Genomic DNA, 22,995 nt, shown 5'->3' with positions numbered 1-22,995 from the left:
TGTCATTCTGTATAATACCCAGGTAATGTATAGAATGTCTACGAAAAGTATGCAACATAATCACAAAAAGCAGACATTTCATACTTTGCCTACAAACTTCACGCATTCTATATATTCCCTAGGCATTCTATACAAGCTTTTCACATATTGCCAGTAACTAATACTGTCAAACTGATTAATCGTGATTAATTGCATCTAATTCAAAAGTTTGTTTATATAATAAATGTGTGTATACATTACATTTATATGTAATATAGTCTGTGTGTGCGTCACAGTCACGTTTGTTTGGACTTTTTGTGTTTCGTCATTGTTTGCCTTAATCACTCATTTGTTGTCATGGACACTAATGATTTTCATCTGTGCACGCATCAATCACCATCATCATCACCTGTATTTATGTTCAGTTCTGTTCCAGTCTAGTGTCCGGTGTCGTCTATCTTGGAAGTGTTGTGTGTTGCTCTGTTTTTATGGATTACCTGTTGAATTTATTAAATATTACCTACTTCATCTTTGTGCGTGTTTATACAACCACCCACGTGACACTGTGTATGTCTGCACACACACACACACACACACACACACACACACGTTTAACATATATAAATATAATAATATACAGGCCTATACACACATATATTATGTAAACACAAACTTAGATGTGATTGATCAATTTGATATATATATATATATATATATATATATATATATATATGTGTGTGTGTGTGTGTGTGTGTTTTGGGTCTTACAATGAAAGGTTAAATATATATATACACTATGGGGCTGTTGAATGCAGGTCTTGGCTGCATTACAGTTCAACATCACTTATCGCCAAATGATTTCGGTTATTTCAAAGGTCCTTACAGCTTCGCGGCATGGCCGCATTACCACCTCTGGTGTGCATTATTTTTCTAACAATTCAACAGCCCATCGTCAATTATTCCTTACATAACATATCATATAATTTGGTACTTAAAATGAATGGGAAACAAATTTGCACCCTATTTGTGCAAAGTGCCAGGTAATGATGAAATAGCTGGCAGTTACATACTTTACATAAATTTACATAATTTAGTTTTCTTTTATATGAGAATAATTCAGCTAACTAAAATACACTAAAACTAGAGTTCTCCTGATTAATGGCTCTCTTTGTAGTACCATCTCACTGCTCATTATAATTTGACCTGAAGCTAAGGCACAAGAATGTCAGTTGCTCTCTGTGCAACTGAAACATGCAGTGATTATGTTTGCTTGGATTTGGTAACTGAATATGGTTTAGTCAACACTAGAACACATTAATTATTCTGAACCAAACAAACTAAAATGATCTATGGGACATAAATGGTCACTTGAATAAGCTGGTGTGATCATGTGATCTACCTGACTGGTGACCTGTGTTCAAATGCATACAAAATGGACATGGACTGTAAATAGGCATTTTTAAATCTAGCCACAAATACAGCAAAGCACAGCAGTGGTAATCACATGCAAAGTGCGTATTCACTTAGTCTATGAATTTAAAAATATAAATACACTTGTATTCAAAGCATCATCTTCCAAAAGGACAGTAACTGCAGATGAGTTGCTTAGCAACCTTTGGCCTCGATGAGAGGAAATTGTAGTCACCTCTAAATGATCACAGGTACACACATACATTGAGGCGAGCAAATTCAAACAGCGGGTGGTATTCCTTAGATGAATTAAGAGTTTGTTAACCTTCGTTTTATCAGTGAAAGATTAATGAGGACGGAGGAAGCTTGTGCCGTAGGTAGAGGAAGCTGATAAGGGAGTTTTATGGCGAATCAGCGACTTTCATTGTTTTAACGGAGACAACAAAGGGGAGATTGGTGCAAGAGATATATCATACACTCACTAATACAGATGCAGAGATCTTCCCTAGTGTGCAGAACCATAAAGCTGATTATATACTCACATCGTTTCCCTATATTTAGACAGCAGTAAAGTGTGTTCAGGTAGTTCACACACGCACATAGAATGACAAGTCAATTACTCTCAAATCTGCTGACCCAGCATCTCATAAATGACATTTTATTAAAAGCACTTACCATCTGTTCACTGGGCGATATATACTGGGCAAAGGGTTTTTATGATAACATCAAATGTCAGTAAAGTCCAGGCATGAGAGTTCCTTTTGAAAGCATGAAAAGAATTGTGCTTCTGAAAGAAATATGCTGTGCCATGTATATGTTAAGGACTTATAACAACATTAAAACTTAATATTGAAAAGTATAATACTAATCAAAGGTTGTGCCAACTACAAAAATAAGTAATACAATAAGAAATGTGGTTAAAGCCTGATTATAATGCAATCAAGAAAATCAGAAAGGTGGTTGGGGAGTTACTATGCAATAAAATAACTTAAAACAACATAAACTAATAAATTCATGTTGGTCAAGGGGCATTAACGTCTGCAGACTGGAGAGAGTCTCTTTTAGGGGTTGCTGATGTTGTTGTCATTGCAGTACTGCCATCTAGAGGTCAACACTGTATTTTATTTCATTCCAATGCCTAGTGTCAATAGAAAGGATGCCTATCTAAGGTTTTGACATGTTTTTGACAGATGTGTCAAAAAGGGGAGTTCATGCCGAGTTTGGTGTCAAATTGAAGCTTCTGTCGTTTCTGGTATCTCACCCTCATCCTGTAGCAAACAATCACAGACCCAAAGACATTTAACATGTATGACAGAATAAAAATCAAACAATGGTAACAATTTATAATACATTTAAATAACAACTTATTTATAATAAATTAATTGCTTAAAATTAGAGTTAATTGTAAAATATTTTTTAAAATAAATAAATAAAATAAAACATGCATGATACATAAGAACAATTATGCATTTTATATGTATTTTCAATAACCAATTGGTACATTTAAAATGAATAAACATGACCACGCTATAATATGCTATTGTGTCATTATTTAATCTATATTCCAATAATTAAAAAATATGCATATTCACTAACTGTGGTATTTTTTTAAGAAAAAAAAAAACTTTTATTTAGCAAAGAAGCATTAAATTGATCAACAGTGGTATTAAAGACATTTATAATGTTGTAAAAGATTTCTATTTAAAAAAAAATTGCTGTTCTTTTGACCCTGAAAAAAAAAATGTATCCCAGTTTCCACAAAAATATTAAGCAACACAACTGTTTTCAACATTAATATTAATAAGAAATATTTCTTGAGTATCATATTAGAATGATTTCTGAAGGATCATGTGACACTGAAGACTGGAGTAATGATACTGAAAATTCAGCTTTGCATCACAGGAATAAATTACATTTTAAAATATATTAAAATATAAAATAGTTATTTTAAATTTTAATAAAATTTCAAAACATTACATTCTTTTCTTTTTGAAAAATACAGCACTATTGATTAGATTTAGAGACATCTTCCAAGAACAAAAAAATCTTACCAATCCCAATCGGTAGTTTAGATTCATATTTAGATATATGTAAACTAATCTAGACAGCATTAGAAACTGTTTGCTAATGACTTACTGAAAATTTTTAAGTTATAATGTGTAACCATTATATTCTATTGTTGTGGTTGCATTACCTGATCTCATGCAGTTTGATGCCTTCATTGATAAAGACCAGCGGAATCAGCCAGAGCATTCCTAACATCCAGGTTACCATGGGAATATCAGAGATATAGAATGTGTGGTGGAGGTCGGGATCATGCCACAGGAAGCGGGACGCCATCGCTAAAGAAGCATTAAGAACCGGCCTGTGGGGGAAACATGCCCAGACAGCCTGGTATTTAAATGAACATGCCATAATTTCAATGAAGACAAATTCATTGAACATGCTTTCAAATTTTATGTAACTGCAAACAAAAGTCATAGCATTATGCTTCTGAAGTTATTCATTATGCTTTAATGTTCATCTACATGTACGGTACATGAAATGTATAAATATGTAATGATAAAAAGCTACTAACACAATGCAGATGACGGCACACCAGCAGCGGTTGCTCAGCGGACTCTGTTTCCACATGGGAGCCGAGCGATGCACATGACTGATGGATGTACACACTTAACACACACACACACACACACACACACACACACACACACACACACACACACAAGAAACACCAGGTTCATACTCAGACACATCTTCACTTTCAGCATGCTAAATGATTCATCTTTAAAACATGATTCTGCAAACTTGATGTGGTTAAAAGAACAGTTCATCCAAAAATAAAAATACTAGAAGAAAGAGGATATTTTTTTTGAATAGCACTATGAAGGAATTGCCACTGACTGGCATTGAGCAGCACAAGGAAGGCGATGACTTTCTGAGCCAGAGAGAGACCATCAGAATGCCTGCCGTACCAATCTGGAGACCACACTGTTGAATTCCTAAAGGCAAACACACATTAACATCACAAAACAAAATTACTTTTAGCATTACATATTATTTAAATATCTCAGCAATACAACAAGAGTGAATTTGCTCTATGCTCCATTTATATGCTATGTGATTTTTGTGAACCGTATGTGAAACTGTATGCATTGTGTAGCATGCTATATTGTTGTCACATGACCTCATGATCTCCGAAAGTGTCAGAATATGCCTACTATATAGGTGAAAAATGGATGGATGTAGTACATCCAAATTTCATTCATACTACACACATTCATACTATATAGAACATACTTTTTTAATGGTCGCAAAGTACGTTTTAAATCAAATGTGGTACCTACTATACAGTATGCGAATTCAGGTCATCTTGAGGACATTGCATTGTGGGAAATAGTGTATATCATAGATATATACATACATAGACATAGAAACACTGCGTGCGAATATACTACATAGTAGGTGAAAAACAGTAAGTGAGCTGAATAGTATGTCCAAATTCATAGTATTCATAAAACAGCAGGAAAAAAATACTCGGATGACCTACTACTTCCAGAGAGATTCTGGAATGCGCATTCGATGGATACTTTACAGTAGTGAAGTGATGCAACTGACACCATAGGTCACATGACAGGGACAACATGGTGGATGTAGTACGTCTGAATTTCACTCATACTACACACATTTATACTATATAGAACATACTTTTTTTAACGGTTGTGAAGTAAGTTTCAATCCAAATGTAGCACCTACTATACAGTATGTGATTTCGGATGCAGCGAAGGTCAACATGAGCACATTGCATTCTGGGACATAGTGTATATCATAGATATATAGATGCCTCATTAGTTTCAGTTTCTATGGGCTGCTATATGTAAGCCATCCGCCATATTGGAATGGTCAAATCCGGTCTGTAAACACTCAAAAGCAATCTGACTGTGCATCTGCAACCTAATTATTATCATGTATGAATATCTATATCTGCAACATAAGACATAAGAAGATGATTTTCACAGCATTTAGATTATCATTAATGTGATAATTCGGCATATGGATATTGCATATTGAGTTATACATAAAAACACAAACCAGCACATTCTCATCTCTGAAAGGTTACCCCATTTTGTCAGGAATTTATAGCTTGTGGTTTTTATAGCCATAGGCTGTATGAAAATTTGATGAAAATTCTTTGATTTGTTAGTGTGAGTGATGAACAGCATCATGTTGACGTTTCAAGATGGCGGACACATCAACATGTCTAGAGAGGTTGAATGTGGCATTTACGTATGCATATCAATGGTGTATACTGCAGAAATACTGTAGAAAGAGTAGTATTGTATGTTAGAACGCTATTACACAGTCTACATGCATCACATACATTTCCACATACATGAGAAGTGCTGCTGGGTGACACAGGTCTTCATCTTGGTGGTTAATATCAAGGCAGAAGCTGTGCAGAAGGAGGCCAAAGCATGTGAGGAAGGTGCAGACGGTGAGACCAAACTTCACCAGGAAACACAGCACAAACAACTGCAATGTCTGTAGAGAAATACACAAAACTACTGCACATCACTTTAGCTGATCAATTATTCAACATAAATAAGTGTTATGGGTATCAAAACAATTTATGGATCTCAATAAGCACAAAATTCTCTTTCAAGCCAGTGAAAGATGAATTGAAATGTTTAGAAAACACATGACATACCTCCTTTAAAAGCTTCCCCCTTTCTTTACCTTTTTTGGTAGGAATCTAAGATTTTTCCCAGTTGGAACTTTCATGATGGAATTGTCAGATGGCTTTCCCAGGAGGGACACACTAGAAAGAGAAATGAATAAGTAAAAAAAAAAAAATTAAAAACAAAAAACAAAAGAGAGAGTGTAAATCATAACAGAAGTATGCCTCTAAAAATCATTTAGCATATATATGAAACATCTGGGACTATGGAAGCTTGTTTCTGCCACCGAATAAAAAATAAAAAAGGTAACTGCAACTTTTTATCTTACAATTCTGACATTTTTTCTCACAATTCTGACTTTTTTCAAAGAATTGTGAGATATAGACTCGCAATTGTGAGTAATAAAGTCAGAATTGCGAGATATAAAATCGCAGTTCTGCCTTTTTTTTTTTTTCAGAATTGAACTCGCATTTCTGACTTTATTTCTTGCAATTGCAAGTTTATATTTATAACTGAGAAAAAAAAGTCAGAATTGTGAAATAAAAAGTTGCAATTATCTTTTAAATTGTTTTATTCCGCGGCGGAAACAAGCTTCCATATGGGAAAGTTACAATACATATTTATATTCAAGAATTTTATCTAACATTCATGATTGGATTCATCATGGATTCATTCATGATTCATGACCGACCACTAATCTGAAAGTTTAGGGGCCATCTTATCATTTATTATTGATGTTTTTGGTGACTTTGTATTTGAATACGTGCTATTGTTTAGAACATTCGTTCATACCCGAGTAAGGGAAAATAGAAACAGGACAGAAAGAGGACATCACTTGTGCCCAGTGGAGGAGGAAGTTGACACACACATGCCAGAATCTGTGGAAATAAACAAACACACAGCGGCTTACTCAGCTGCGCCTGTCAAACCCTGAGCTTAAGATGTAAATCATGAGTGTGTTACTCATTACTTCTGACAGAAATAGCAAAGTCAAAGAAAATAAGTGCATGTGGGACAAAGCAAAATAGCCCGATGTTATGGAGTCTTAGATGTGCCTCCTAACATGAGGGAATCAATTCATTCTTAACTAAAACTTAAATACTGATTTTAAATGATTAACTTAAAGATATAAACATATATATATATATATATAATAAATTCTATATTACTTAATACATATTAAATACATTTTATATACAAGCGCAATTGGTGTGATGTGTTAATGTAGTTATACTTAAATGCAAATATTGCGTCATATTATTGTGTCATATATTATTTAAATTGTCCTAGACTAGTGTCCGATACATTTGCCTTCACTAGCAGTCATCTGTTTTTTGGCAGAAGGTTGTGCCTTAATTTATTAGATTATTTTTATTTATTTATTTACAGAATTAGATTTTGTGTCACATTTTAAGATCTTTTTTATCTTTAATCTTTTTTAAGTGGCACTCCTAGTCCTCTCTTATACCTGAATAAGGACAAGGGACAGCTGACACTGGAGCAAGAACAGAAAACACTTTCTGATGCCTGCCGTGGTGTGACGTGCCTGTAGAAAACAACATTATATAGTGTATCCACCACACTGATATATAAAAATTTATAATATATTATAAACGTATCAATGTACATGTGTGAGAGTTAATATGCGTCCATATTTACCTGTTTGATGAGCCTGATGACCGTGTTGTTGTCTTGTTGGTTAAACTGTACTGTGCAGGCCAGCCCACAGATGGCGCTAGAGAGCTGAGTTACGCTCAAAGAGTCTGATTTGTTTAAAGTTTCATCAGCAGCATCAGAAGTGGACCAACAACATGTGGGAACCAGAGGATCTAAAGCAATGCTGTCAATTAATAGATCAAAAACAACAGAGAATGAACAGTTGATAATAATATAATATAATATAATATAATATAATATAAAAATACCTTGTAATTAACTACATATAATAAATAAAACTGCATATAATACAATAATGCAGATAAAACGGCAAGTGATTCCACTTACAAAGACTTGGCTATATTAGTGAAATCAGGACTTGTGCAATTGTGACAACTTACCCCATATAGTACAACAACATGGCCTGCTAATAGGTCACAAAAGGTCAACATGTGTTTAAAGGGGTCATGACATCTTTATATTTTGACATATAAGAGGTCTTTGTACAAATAAAAAAACTTGCCAGTTTCATAGCTTAAAACGTCCTCTCATTATAAACAAAACATTTATTTAATCAAGCTCCAAAAACGTCTGGTTTCGATATTGCGGGGTCTGTGACGTCACACTGCCAAAACATTTGCATATGACTGCCTCCGGAGCAAGACATTGATGAATAGTTATACATCATCGCACCATAGGCCCCACCCACTGGCATTCAGCCACTTAACAGCTTTGTCTACATTGGATGTGAGGATTATATGTTTATTCGGAGCATTTTGTTTTGTAATGAGGCACAGTGTAATGGAGAGTTCGCAAATAAACTTTAGTTGAAAGATGAAGCAGCCAACTGACAGAGGTGTAAAGTACTTGAGTAAATGTAATTAGTTACTGTACTTAAGTATCATTTTTTGGCTACTTTGTAGTTGTACTGAGTATCAAAGATATTGGCAACTTTTACTCTCTACTTGACTACATTTTTGAGCAAGTAAATGTACTTTTTACTCCACTACATTTGTGATGAGTAATGCAATTACAAATTACATTTTTCATGGCAGCTAACTTTTTCTGCAGCAGTTTATTTCTGCTATAAAGAAGCGATATCGCCATCTAAGGGCACTGAAGGTACTATATCTTGTGCATTTTGCCTTTACTCACCCAAAACTTGTCAACAAAGATACTTTACGTGAATGTGAGTGTATTAGCAGGTAGTTGCTGAATCGCAGATGTTTTATTTATTAGATGAGGAAATGACTGCAGCTGGTGATGAGGCTCAAACCAGCACATACAGTAGACTTACTTAACATTGTTTTATTTATCCGCTATATTGACAAGACCGTTTTGGAGGATATTGGTTTACTTATGGCCTTTCTGTGCACTTGAGCTCAACTGAGACTTGAGAGTTTGTAGACGTTTAAGAGGCTGTTATTTCGACCTTGATTTATTGCAATATTGAGGTGTTCAGTTTTATTTTGATTTTAGAAAATAAACTTGATTTCTCATCTTACAAATCAATTGTTTCTTATTTTCACTGGTATGTCTCATAGGATTAGTGCATCTCTGAGCCTACATTCAACATGAGTAAAATACTTAAGTACTGTTAAAATCAGAGTCATTTTCGATGTAAGGTATCAGTACTTTTACTCAAGTATGGTTTTCAGGTACTCTTTACACCTCCGTCAACTGAATTGGATCTGACAACAGCTGTATCACAAACTGTAAGTGAATGACTTCATAATGCTTTGTCTGTAAATGACGGTTTTATATGGATAATGTTTGCAAAACACTTACTCACGTGCAATAGTGAGGGGGTGTTGATACCGTTTCCTATGCAATAATCGTAAAAAATAATCGTTTTTCTGCATATACATTTGGTTTTAATTGTTGTTTTTTGCTCAAAAAACATTGTAAGTGAATATTAAATATTAAAATAATAAAATAAAAAAACATGTCATGACCCCTTTAATGAACTGTATCTTTTTTGTGTGGACAGTATACGTGGAAATGTTCGATTGTCTTTGGTAGCCAAGATTTTAAGGTATGTCTACACAGAAATTGATGATGAAAAATAAATCTGCCCTATGACATGGCAATTTAATGCAACAATGTGTCATGCTGGCATTACAATGATTTGGGATTAGGATGTTCGTTAAAATATTACATTTAGTCATGTCATGTCATGTCATGAGCTAATCCATTCTTGGCTGGTTGTTGAGATGAAGGGAAATGAGAAGAGGTAAGTTGTAGGTTAGACGGATCACCTGATATCGCTTTGTAGGAAAATTTCATTGTTGTTGATGTTTTGACTGCTCCCGAGGCAGCACACGACCTCTCCATACTCCTGCATGATACACACCATCTCACATTCAGCTACACACACACACACACACACACACACACACACACACACACACACACACACACACACACACACACACACACACACACGCACACACACAGTTTATAATGGTTGCTTTGTTGCTGGTGATAGATGATATAAATAATTTTGAGCAATGTTGCCAGATCTCACTAGAAAAACAAGCAACCAGCTCTGACAAAACAAGCCTAAAACAAGCGACTGCAGTTTTTTTCAGTTTTCTCTGGGAGGTGTTTATGTATCAAGGATTGCTTCATTTAATTTATCTGATAAAGAGATATTTTTATGCGTTGTATATTTTATTTATATATTTATATACAACATTATGTAAAGATGCATCAGTAGTGGACCAACAACACATGTTTAACATTTTGGGGTCAGGAAGATTTTTTGTATATTTTTGAAAGAAGTCTCTTCTGCTCACCAAGGCTGCATTTGTTTAATAAAAATATGGTAAAACAGTAATATTGTGAAAAATTATTACAATTTAAAATAACTGTTCTCTGTTTTAATATATTTTAAAATATAATTTATTCCTGTGATGGCAAAGATATATTTGCTCCAGTCTTCAGTGTCACATGATCCTTCAGAAATTATACTAATATGCTTATTTGCTGCTCAAGAAACATTTCTTATTATCAATGTTGAAAAAATTTGTGCTGCTTCATATTTTTGTGGAAACTGTGATACATTTTTCAGAATTCTTTGATGATTAGAAAGTATAAATGAACAGCAGATTTGAAATATAAATCTTTTAAAAGATTTTAAATGTCTTTACTGTCAATTTTGACCAAATTAATGCATCAAGAATAAAAGTATAATTTCTTAAAAAAAAAACTTACTGTTGAACAGTAGAGTATATAATATTCTTTAACACAGATAAATCCATGTTATTTTTCCATAAATGTCTGGTCAAGGCATTTTTATTGGGTATTAAAATTAAAAAAATATGGATCATATGGGGTCAGACAACAAAATTTGTATTTATTTTAGTATTTCGATTTGTTGTCAATTCTATTTTGCTACATTTATTTAAATAAATAAATAAATAAAAAATGTATGTATGTGTGTGTATTTGTGTGTGTCTTACTCTGAGATGTGCAGTCTGTAAATAAAGGGACCAGCAATGGAACATTATCAATGTTCTCCAGATGTGGCCTCACATTCTCTATTCCTTTTGGAAGTTTGGCCTGGAAAAACAAGAATCAGGTTATCTCTATTTATGTCAAGGTGTGTGTGTGCGAATGGTTTGTCTATCAGTTTGGGATCCTACCTCCTGGTCGCAACAAAGAAAACAGCTTCTTAGAAGGTCTAAAAAATGCCTTTGTAGAAATCTTAAGTGTTAATACAGTGTAAATGAGTGGCACCCTGTTTAAGTCCTCGATAAGACATGCTCCATCATGCTCCATGGCTCTTGACTCTGTCCTCTCTCTGACACTGTCTCTTAGCAGAATTTCCTCCTCTGAAATCAATGAACAGTACTGTTTAAAATTCAACAATTGGTCATAGACTAGCAAGAATGTCTCTGTCTCTCACCTTCCTCTGTCTCTGGCTCATCCACGTTATCTGGGTCGAGAGGGAAGCTCTCTGATTGGAGGGAGATGTGACAGTTCCATCCCGTCTCCAGTCCCATTTTCTCAGCAAACACCTACTCATGGGATGATTCAAATTAAGTATGTAAATAACATGAATTAAACATTTGTACAGCAGATCATCCGATATTGTTTGAATAATGAAAATGTTAAACAGCAGCTGAGGTGTAAGTGACATGATTTAGGACATGTTCCTGGATCAACATCCTTTGAAGTCCTGCAAAAACATTCCTATCCAACAATCATAACCTGATCAAAAGTCAACAAAGACTCTTATTTACTTTTTTTTTATAGACATTCCTGTTATCATTGTGCATGTTTTGTCAGTGTACAACTGCATATAATTCCAAAGATTTTTTTAATATATATTCTTTTGAACTTTCTATTTATCAAAAACAATCGTATCACGATTTTCACATATTATAAAGCAGCACCATAATTTTCAACATTAATAATAACAAGAAATATTTCTTGAGCAGCAAATCAGCATATTAGAATGATTTCTGAAGGATCATGTGACCCTGAAGACTGGAGTAATGATGCTGAAAATGTAGCTTTGAATCACAGGAATAAATTACATTTTAAAATATATTATCATAGAAACAGTTATTTTAAATTGAAATAATATTTCACAATATTACTGTTTTACTGTATTTTGGTCAAATAAATCCTTGGTGAGCATAAGATACTCCTTCCAAAAACACTGAAAAAAATCTTACTGACCCCAAACTTTTGAATGATAGTGTATGACAATAATTGCACTTAAATTTATATTCAAAATTATTATATTTTATCCAGCTATAGAAACTTTCCTTTAACAATTTCCCTTTTCATCTGTTCAAGCTATTGGTTAGTATTAACCGGGGAACAAAATGTCTCAGGCTATTACTAATGTTTGTTGGAGTGTTTATGTCTGCTGACCTTACTTCGAACTTCCTCTTCGATGGAAAAAAAGACAAAACGAATGCAAGCACTATCCAGCCCTGAGATAAGTCTGACCACATCAGGACGGGCTTGAAACTGTGATGACACCAGACCAAGAAAGATCTGCTGCCTGAGGGGTGTGATAGAGGTGTCATCTACACACACACACACACACACACACACACACACAGAGAGAGAGAGAGAGAGAGAGAGAGAGAGATTTTACTTCCTGTTAACTTTTTTTAATCATATACATGATCATATATTTTTACACAATTATAATCAGACAGTATCATCATTTGTACCTGTAGTATCAGTATTGTGGTTGAAAGGCAGTTCCACACAGGTGTCATCTATTTTTGGGTCATGTGGTTGCAACAGTGGCTTAAAGGAAACGGCCACACACTGACCAGCCATACAAGAACGCTGATAAAAATCCACAACTTTCTTCCTGCACATGCACACAGCACACAAAATTATATTTCAAATAAATGCTGTTCTTGTGATCTTTCTAATAATCAAAGAATCCTGAAAAAAGTACCACAGTTTCTACAAAAATATTAAGCACAACTGTTTTCAACATTGATAATAATAAGAAATGTTTCTTGAGCAGCAAATCAGCATATTAGAATGATTTCTGAAGGATCATGTGGCACTGAAGACTGGAGTAATGATGCTGAAAATTCAGCTTTGATCACAGGAATAAATTACATTTTAAAATATATTCCGATAGAAACCAGTTATTTTAAATTCTAATAACATTTCACAATATTAATGTTTTTACTGTATCTTTGATCAGATAAACGCAGCCTTGGTGAGACTTCTTTCAAAAACATTTAAAAATCTTACCGACCCCAAACGTTTTTAGGGATTTAATTGCTATCAGTGTGAATGATTCAAGATTTGGGCATGTGATCTGAAAGCTTATGTTACAAAGCGCTCAAAGAAGTGTTTTAATGATGGAGAAGTTAGTGAGATTCCCTAACAGCTTTGTGTCCTTGAGCCAACCATTTAACCCAACAGTAGGTGTGCCAGCAGTAATTGTACTTGGATTCAGACTGCAATTGTGAATGAACTCAGACGCACTCGGGTGGACTTTTTTCGAAATTGACATGTACTCTTACATTTTAGACTCATTTTTCTGAGTACAGTTGAATCCACATCATGTGTAACATGAAAGATAAAAAAAATAAGTAACAACATAAAATTAAGATAAGACATTAAAGAGTCAGTTCACCCAAAAATGAAAATTATCCCATGATTTACTCACCCTCAAGCCATCCTAGATGTATATGACTATCTTCTTTCAGACAAACACAAGTTATATTAAAAATATCCTGGGTCTTTCAAACTTTATAATGGTAGTGAATGGGGCTCAAGTTTTTGAAGCCCAAATAAGTGCATCCATCCATCATAAAAGTAATCCACACGGCTCCAGGGGGTTAATAAAGGCTTAATAAATAAAGGTTAATAAACCAAAGAAAATGGTTTTTGTAAGAAAAATATCCATATTTAAAACTTTATAAACTATAATAACTGTCTTCTGGCAACACAAAATCTCGAGCCCTACCACTACCATTATAAAACGTGGAAGAGCCAGGATATTTTATAATATAACTCTGATTGTTTTCGTCTGAAAGAAGATAGTCATATACACCTAGGATGGCTTGAGGGTGAGTAAATCATGGGATAATTTTCATTTTTGGGTGAACTAACCCTTTAATCAACGTCTCCCACTCAAACTCAACTGGTTAAGGACTTGGACTCGACAAGGTGGACTCAGACTCAACACTTTAGATAAGGCGAACAGAGCAGAAGGATGAAGCAGAACAAAGAGATGTGGTCACAGCAGGTGCTCTAACACTCACACATACAGAATTCACAGCATGAATCTACAATAGAAGTGAGACCTGTCAGAGTCGGTGAGGCATTGAATATCCTCTCCATCCCAGAATTCAGTGCATGCACCCAAAATTACATCAGCTGAGCCATATGAGAACAACTGAAGATCTCCTTGGGACAAAAATGACATATTATACTCAGCGTAATATGTAAAATTCTCAACAGAATATTGTATTAGTTTGTGATATTATGAAATTGTTAATCTCAAGCATATTTACTTTAAGAGTTATGTTTGGAATAACATACTACTCATACTATTTGGGCAGTATGTCTACTGTGCACAGTGTTCAGATTTTCTGTATCATGCTGCAAGGTTTAAAATGTCCCATAATGCAATGCACTCAGCTTTACACTGCGCAGTGTGTCGAATAAACTGAAAGTAATAACAGCTGCAATTTTCAACATCTGCTCCTTGATTATTTGATCTGATTCCTAAGTGTTAAGATGCTTGTTTTTACACAAAATCTGACCTAAAATGCAAAAATAACCCTTTTTATTTCCTATATGATACATCAATGTTGTTATTGTTAAGTAAAACTACTTTGGTAATTGAAATAAAGCTGGAATAAAATAAAAATACTAGATGAAAAACTTGCACTTAAAACACCTAAATAAAAATTTTAATGTTGTCTTGGCAACTAACTAACTAAAATAAATAATCGAAGTTGAAGTATTATAATACTAAAACTCTAATACAATGGAATTAAAGCTAAATACAAATATTTTTAAAAAATCATAAAAAAAAACTATAAAATTATTAAAACTTAAAAATGAAAATATATAATATATATATAATAATAATATATAATGAAAGCTATTAATAAAACATATAATAGTATATAAATAACACTAAAACAACACTGTCCAACATACAGTATCAGTGCATGTGTCTTGTGTCACTCATGGTCTCTTTCTTCTAGCATAATAAGGATTTATGAATTTATGAGAAATATTAAATAAATATTTCATGACCATTTATTTATTTGGTAAGCAGCTGTACAAAGAGTGAAATAATGTATAATTACAGATTATTATCAAAAAAATAAATAAATAAACAAATAAACCCCTTCCTTACATAATGCATTTTTTTCACATACTATTTCTGTATATGGTGTAAACAATATGCTAGAATCCTGTTCCGAGCATAGTAACCGCTTACTATTGGCAGTGCGTGTAGTAAGGTCACAGGTCACATGCATCCAAGGATTTCATGCATGTATACATGTGCATATGCTCACCAGTTTGAGTGTGGTGCACCAGCAGTGCTATGAGATGTGAGAAAGGAAGCCGTCTCATTGACACAGAAGGTGGAGCAATGATCCCTGGGTCTCCAGGGCAGGAGATGGAGGGCAGGGTGTAGGCTGCCACACTCATTCTCTGTTCGAAAGGCTCCTTTGCGGAGGTGGAGAAGCCTGTAGATATGAACACACACTGTTATGACTACAATGCAGTTTTGCTGGAGATATTAAAGATTTCAGGTTACAAGACTCTGATGGAACAGCAACCATGATACTACAATGATATTTTTGGAATAACCTTGCAATACTAAATAAATACTTTGGTTAATAATAAAATACCATGGTATTACCATGTGAAATCACTACAAAATACTGTGGTATTGAAATGGATAATTCAAAAGCTTAGGGTCAGTGTTTGTGTTATAAGTCTCTTATGCTCACCAATGCTGCATTTATTTGATTTGTCATATTGTGAAATGTTAAACAATTTAAAATAACTATTTTTTTATTTTAATATAATTTAAAATGTGATGCAAAGCTGAATTTTCAGCATCATTACTCCAGTCTTCAGTGTCACATGATCCTTCAGAAATCATTCTAATATGCTGATTTGATTTTTTTACTATCAATGCTGAAAACGGTTGTTCTGCTTAATATTTTTGTGGACCATAATACATTTTTTTCAAAATTCTTTCATGAAAAGAGTTCAAAAGAACTTATTTATTTCAAATAAAGAACTTATTTATTTCAAATAAAAATCTTTTGTAACATTACAAATGTCTTTACTGTCCTTTTTGATCGATTTAATGCATTTTTGTATTTATTACTTTCAAAAACAAAAACAAAAAAAAATTAAATAAACAAAATCTTACTGACCCCAAATGTTTTATTGGTAGTGTACATGGTACTCCAAGGTATTTTCATGAATACCACAGGAAAGTGCTTTTTGTAAACGATGTTATTTACATGGTACTCCTTGCCAAAAACGTGGTATTACCATGGTACATGTGGAAAAACATTAATGGTACTTTTTTGCTAGTGACTACACCCCTTCCTTTTTACTCTGGTTTCACTTTTACACTACCTCTGAGATTTTGTTGATGCTTCTGCTTTCTCACTGTTGTGAATCTACATGGCAAAAAAAAATCATTTCATTGGAGCATTAAAAACCTCTTATCTGGCTTTACCTAGAATCCTTGGTAGATGGCAGAGCCCCCAGGGTGGGCGGACTGGCTGACAAGGGGGTCGAGTGCGCACCAGCGCAGCATGGGTCAGGTGGTCAGAGAGGCGGAGCATGCGGGTGGCAACTCCAGGATTGCAGAGGACTAACTGCACAGCCAATCCCAGAGGCCGAAGAGAGGGAGCGTGGCGTTGCCAGCACGTGTCATCAAACTGCAGCCATGTGTCATCACACTGAGCCTGACCCACCGACAAACTCAACATCTCTAGACTGCAGAGTGAGCGGATCTTGAGAATAAAGACATCAGATGAGACCTAGTGAGTCACAAGAGCAGACTCTTTTTTTTTTTTTTTTTAACCTGAATGGGGTCCTTCAAGCCAACCTCTTCTGTATCTTTGTCTTTCTTTGCCTCTTTTTGCCTCTGTCTTTCTGTCTCTTGTGATGAGGTGGACTTGCTGAAGAACAGAATCTTTTCAGGGTTTGGACTGGGCCATGAGAGAATACCCTGCTTATCAACACAGCACAGGACCTGCAATACACACATACACACAATTTGTGAGGACTTAAAGCGTTAGTTCACACAAAAAAAATGAAATATGTCATTAATTACTCATCCTCATGTCGTTCCACACCTATAAGACCTTTGTTCATCTTCGGAACACAAAGTGTCAGTCACGTGGACTATTTTAACAATGTCTTTACTACTTTCCTGGACCTTGAATGTGGTAATTACATTGCTTTTTCTTGGGGATCAGAAACCTCTCGGATTTCATAAAAAATATCTTAATTTGTGTTCCGAAGATGAACGAAGGTCTTACAGGTGTGGAACGACATGAGGGTGAATAATTAATTACAGAAATTTTATTTTTGGGTGAACTAACCATTTAAAAAACTGTAAGTGCTCCTCCTAACCCCCAACACTACGTTTACGAAAAAAGTACCACATGATACTATGGTATTCTTTAATGTACCCTGCAAATACCATATAAATAAAGAAATTATTACAGCCAATACCAATATATTTTTCCATGATGTTTTCGTGATGTTGATGAATTCAATATTTTGTGTAATTTAATTTGTGTAATTAAAAATTAAACACTAAAAATGAAAATCAGTAGTTTAAAATGCTAAAACTAAATTTGGGCATCATAATATTATAATGTATAGTGTGAAAAATGGGTTATTTTGAAATTTGCTTACATTTAATAGACTTAATAGCATTTTAATTAATTGTATTTTAGATTACCTTTAAGTGAGAATTTGATTACAGCAAAGGTAATCTAAATGTAAAAATACTGGAAATAAGTATGCACACATATTGTCCAATATGATTAATTTAAAAAAGCTCTAACATTGGCCAATAACCTATATGATTCTGATATATTGTGCAACCCTAAACTCTAAGAAAAATCTATAAAAATAGGGCCTAATGTGCTGTTAACATGAAGGAATTTTCCACTGTGTTGCATTGTGTTGTTTTATGGTCAAAGGAAATGTTCTTAAACTTAAAATTACCTGACCTTTTCCTTTTTCTATGGGATTTTTTTTTCTTACAGTGTACCATATACCACATTTCTACAGCATTATCATCTTGATTTAATTTAATACATTATTAGACCCATTTATCAGGACCAATGAAAAACCACCAAGGACGTTTTTGTTATATTTATGATTACATTTTAATTATAAAGTACACTAAGATCTCATGGGATTTGTTCACAGATATTCCTGCATGCTGATACTGCGACCAAGTGCATTTTGGAACGCACTCAAAGCTCTTATTTCAGAGTTGCATTACTTTGAGAGAGATAGAGTAACATTTACTGCCCCAACATCACCCCACGTGCGAGATGTAATCAATGTAGTGCAGAGAAACATAAGGCAAACATCAAACCAAGTGGCATTTATTTTAATGATAAAACATAATTTGTTTGCAGATGCCAGTTGATTATTGAATGCAATGACATGCATGCATTTTTAAGTGTGCATTTATGTCTTAATACTTATATATGTGAGTCTTTTTGTCTTGGTTGCACTTACAGTTACAGATCCCAGACTGTGCAGCAAACTAGCGGTGTGGCAGAGTGTCAATGTTTGACCCCAGATCACTGAGTAACATTTCTTGCAGGTCAACTTCCACAGTTCCTATTCAACGAAATGGGAAAATCAGTTTCACATTCCAAATCATTACCAACAACCACAGCTATTGTGTGGTTTCCTCTTTATTGAACATACCCACCAGTCCGCTGGCTGCGAGCCCATCTGTAAAAGAACACAGGCCTCTCCGTACATGCACACAAGAACCCAAAGCAGGGGGAAAGTCAGGGGCAACAAAGGTAAAACACCATTCACCTGGAACACAACATTTGATGTTTTTACAAGAGATGCATTTTTATGTTATGCTCAATATTTTAAAGGTACACTACCCTAGTGAAAAAAAAATACTAAAATGTATTTGAAATATATTTATTTTGTGCTAAGTATACTACAAATACGTTTACATATTTATGTGCTAAATAAAAATACCCTGCAATTGTACTTTTGGTATACTAAACTGGTATACTTAAAGGGATAGTTCACCCAAAAATGAAAATTCTGTCATCATTTACTCACCCTCAAGTTGTACCAAACCCGTATAAATTTATTTTTTCTGCTGTACACAAGGGAAGATATTTGGAAGAATGTTTGTAACCAAGCAGATCTTGGCCCCCATTGACTACAATAGCAGGGTAAAAAATACTATGGCAGTCAATGGGGGGCGAGATCTGCTTGGTTACAAACATTCTTCCAAATATCTTAATTAAAAGAATTACCCCAAATAAAGTTTAATTATAATTTTATATCAGTAAGTCTCAAGTGATATGTCAATAAATATGTTAATGGATTTGAAGTATACTTAGTATGAAATAAATGCATTTTAAATAGATTCTAGTATAGTTTTTTTTTACTAGGACTATGTAACATTTTTTGTTTTAAATGAACAAAATTTAAATAATGAGTCAATACATCAACAGTCCTTCCAAAACATGTTTTCTTACCCTGATTCACTATGGTAAGCCTGTTGTAGGTGTTTATATTTTAGACATGACTGGATAGTTTTTGCAGGAAATTGCGTACATACGTCACTCTTCCGAGCGTGTCTCGTCATATCCGTAAATAGAGAAAAGCTGCTCCGACTACTTTTGTGCGTGTATGGTGTTGGTGGCATAGGTTAGTTGTCACAACGAGCGAGAAAGGTTGATATGGAGCAGCTGAATCTCAAACCTTCAGAGAATCAAAAATTTTAAAGAAATGCAGAACAGAGGAGAGACTGCTGGCAAAAAGAGAACGCAACAGAGCTCGTAATAAAACAAGAATCAACATTGGCTTGGCTTTTCGAAGGTGGTGAGAACTGAGGGATTTGAAATGTAGTAAAAGCAATGCAGAGATGCTGTTTTTATTACTCAAAGGGTGAGTAATGTAATTAATTGACCCTTTGCAAGGAGTCTGATTGACAGGCAATCTAACCAATCATAACGCCATATCCGGTAAAGCAGTCAAGGGAGTCAGCAGGTTAACGTAGGTGGACTTGAACTTGAAACATGGTGTGTACTGACGTCTTTCCGCAATTGAAACAACATTCCTTATGATGTTCATTCATGTTTATTTGATGTTATAAATTAACTAGTAGGAAGAGATGATCGGTTCACGTGCCGCTTGAACTGAGGCGCTACAGCGATCTGTCACGACACATTAAAGAGCCACAAAATGGTATTTATTGTTTAAATTTCCTTAAAAAATGACAAAATTTGAGACTTGTTTCATATCAAAAGTTACCTGCTCTGTCTTGTCTGTCGACGCATTGTTAGTGTCCTCTTTGCTCCGCAATGATTTTTCACTGCGTGAGAACATGATGTATGGCGAGAGATCGGCATGGCTTGTCGGACATAGCAACAGTAACTAAAGGGGGCGGGTCTTTGCGAACGGTCAATTGAACAGATAAATTGCCATATGTAGCTCTTAAACCTAGAATGTTTTATGAGCAGTAGGATAATCTCTTTTTTAGTTATGAGAAAGAACCACATTCATCTGCACAGTCTCGCAGAGCAAAACACTCCATATTGTAGCAAAACACTCCATATTGTTGATACTGATTTGGACTACAATATTTCAGACTTTCCTAGTATTTGCTTTTTTTGTGTGCTTCTGATTATGTTAGTGTATAGATGTGTGCATGTTTGTTTTTGGATATCCTACAGGTAGCTGCAGGAGTGTAACAGGCCACGGTCCCACACCAGGCGCGCCAAACAAAATACGTAACAGATTCAGAACCAGGAGCAGCACCTGGAAAATAAAGGTCAGTAAGATGTTACAACCAGTCCTGGGCCGGGGAATTTTTCCATTTCATAAAAAGTGAAAAAGCTATTTCAGTTCATAACATCTACTACCACTAACAAAAGAAATACCAAAACGTACCATGGTTCTACAGTAACTTGGAAATTCACACATACTAATTAAAACAAACATACTTTGAAAGCAATGCTAGTCATTTCTTATAAAAATGTCTGTCAAATGAATAACATTACATAAAAATACATAAAAAATGAGTCTCACCAGGACAAAAGGCGCTAGGCCTCTCTCTAATAAACGTTGCACAGTGAAACGCTCATTATCCAGAACAGACACAGGTCTGTGCTGAGAGAGCTCCAAACACCTCCTACATAAAAAGATCCATATAAAAGAGATGCAGTGTCAAATTCTGGGCCTTTTTCCATAAATCCTTCACTTTTGAACATCCTGGGGCTGTAGTTTAGGAGTTCAAGTGTATAGGATATGCTTTGCCGTTGTCAATGATAATTTCTGTCATGTTATTACAAGCTGATCCAGTGACAATGTTGTAATAGTGGAATATCATATTGAATACAGTCCTTAAGCTCTTAAGTCCTCCACTAGGATCTATGTTTGTGTCTGACAGATGAGCTAACATGAAAAGACTCTTATTCAAACGAGAGTACCACTGGGACACAATAGTGCTTGTTATCTGAAACCCTTTCTCTTTTACTTGGAGTTTAGGAGAAACATCTGATATTTCAATCAAATATAACTAAGGACTACATTAAATCTTCTGAGCTATGAAAAAGCAATAACATTTTCCTCTGGAAGCACTTGTTTTCTGAAGTATTAGACCAATTTTGGGTTTCTGTTTACTTGCAGTACTGAACCTTTTTTATCACTGAGCAATCAAAATAGCAAAATGATATAACACCAAAAAGGTTGAGAGGTGTTGAGACAAGAAAATAAAATAAAAATGGATTAAAAAGAAAAGTAATTTATTAAAAAGGGGGAAAAATTAATAAAAAGAGGGAAATTAAATAAATAAAAAAATAAAAACTTACTGAACCACTTCAGCTGCTGGAGTCTTCATTACCCTGAAGAGCTGTGGTTGGAGCAAACGATGTGGGCGGGGCCTTTCACTATCCAATGGGGATGGGGGAGAGGAGAGGTGACTAAACACATCACTGCGGGATAAGACAACATGCTCCTCTTCCTGTACTCATAAACCAATCAGAGACAAACAAATAAAAATTAGTTTTATGACAGAGTCAGAGCTCTCATTTTATGCTCTTGTGCAAAAAGAAAGTCATTTAGTTCCAATCATACAGTTATGGGAAAAAAATGGAATTCATCTGTTGAAAACAGCATAAAAAATGCAAGTGCCTTGGGCACATTGGAAACAAACTGTATTTACTTAGCCTTATTTATTGATAATAATGGTTCACACAAAAATAATACACTGCTCTTTCACATAAAGCATATATTAAGCTCCCTAAATACTGATCTGTTCATCACACAAAGCTATTTTTTGCTTCAGAGAAGTAAGAATATTGTGCATGAGTCATATGAACAATTTTTATGTTGCTTTTTTGTCCTTTTTGCAGCTTGGCAGCCTCTGGTCACTTTATGTTTTTGTATGGGAAAGAGCTTTGTGAATATTCTTCAAAATCTCTCCTTTTTGTGTTCTACAGAAGAAAATAAAAGCATACGTCTTTTCGCTTTTAGGTGAACTATTCCTTTGAGTGTGT

General features: G+C 34.5%; 1 protein-coding gene across 1 annotated transcript; it reads right to left on the bottom strand.

The window, feature by feature from the left end:
* Positions 1–2,031: 2,031 nt before the first annotated feature.
* On the bottom strand, positions 2,032–22,462 carry LOC127513460 (transmembrane protein 94-like). The gene is made up of 24 exons (XM_051895239.1): positions 22,309–22,462; positions 21,527–21,629; positions 21,170–21,256; positions 19,169–19,285; positions 18,974–19,078; positions 17,316–17,462; positions 16,941–17,220; positions 15,754–15,927; positions 14,524–14,626; positions 12,919–13,064; positions 12,611–12,768; positions 11,634–11,745; positions 11,465–11,559; positions 11,188–11,287; positions 9,982–10,090; positions 7,727–7,907; positions 7,536–7,613; positions 6,860–6,945; positions 6,126–6,207; positions 5,782–5,930; positions 4,293–4,390; positions 3,967–4,060; positions 3,583–3,753; positions 2,032–2,656 (listed from the first exon to the last, which is right to left on the bottom strand). Exons 1-24 carry the CDS (start codon positions 22,335–22,337, stop codon positions 2,584–2,586), a joined length of 2,877 nt encoding a protein of 958 aa, XP_051751199.1. The 5' UTR covers positions 22,338–22,462; the 3' UTR covers positions 2,032–2,583.
* Positions 22,463–22,995: the final 533 nt, after the last annotated feature.

The sequence above is a fragment of the Ctenopharyngodon idella genome, chromosome 1 (assembly GCF_019924925.1).
Source record: "Ctenopharyngodon idella isolate HZGC_01 chromosome 1, HZGC01, whole genome shotgun sequence".
Lineage (NCBI taxonomy): Eukaryota > Metazoa > Chordata > Actinopteri > Cypriniformes > Xenocyprididae > Ctenopharyngodon > Ctenopharyngodon idella.
The sequence above is the reverse complement of the archived record's forward strand: the minus strand, read 5'-3'. Positions and strand labels throughout refer to the sequence as shown.

What these genes read in the sequence shown, in the direction of transcription:
- LOC127513460 (XM_051895239.1), bottom strand. Translation starts at nt 22,337, where the DNA reads ATGAAGACTCCAGCAGCTGAAGTGGTTCA. An exon ending in CCATCTACCAAGGATTCTAG is followed by an intron (nt 15,928 to 16,940) that starts GTAAAGCCAGAT and finishes TCATATCTACAG; the next exon opens with GCTTCTCCACCTCCGCAAAG. An exon ending in TTCCTACAAAGCGATATCAG is followed by an intron (nt 7,908 to 9,981) that starts GTGATCCGTCTA and finishes ATTAATTGACAG; the next exon opens with CATTGCTTTAGATCCTCTGG.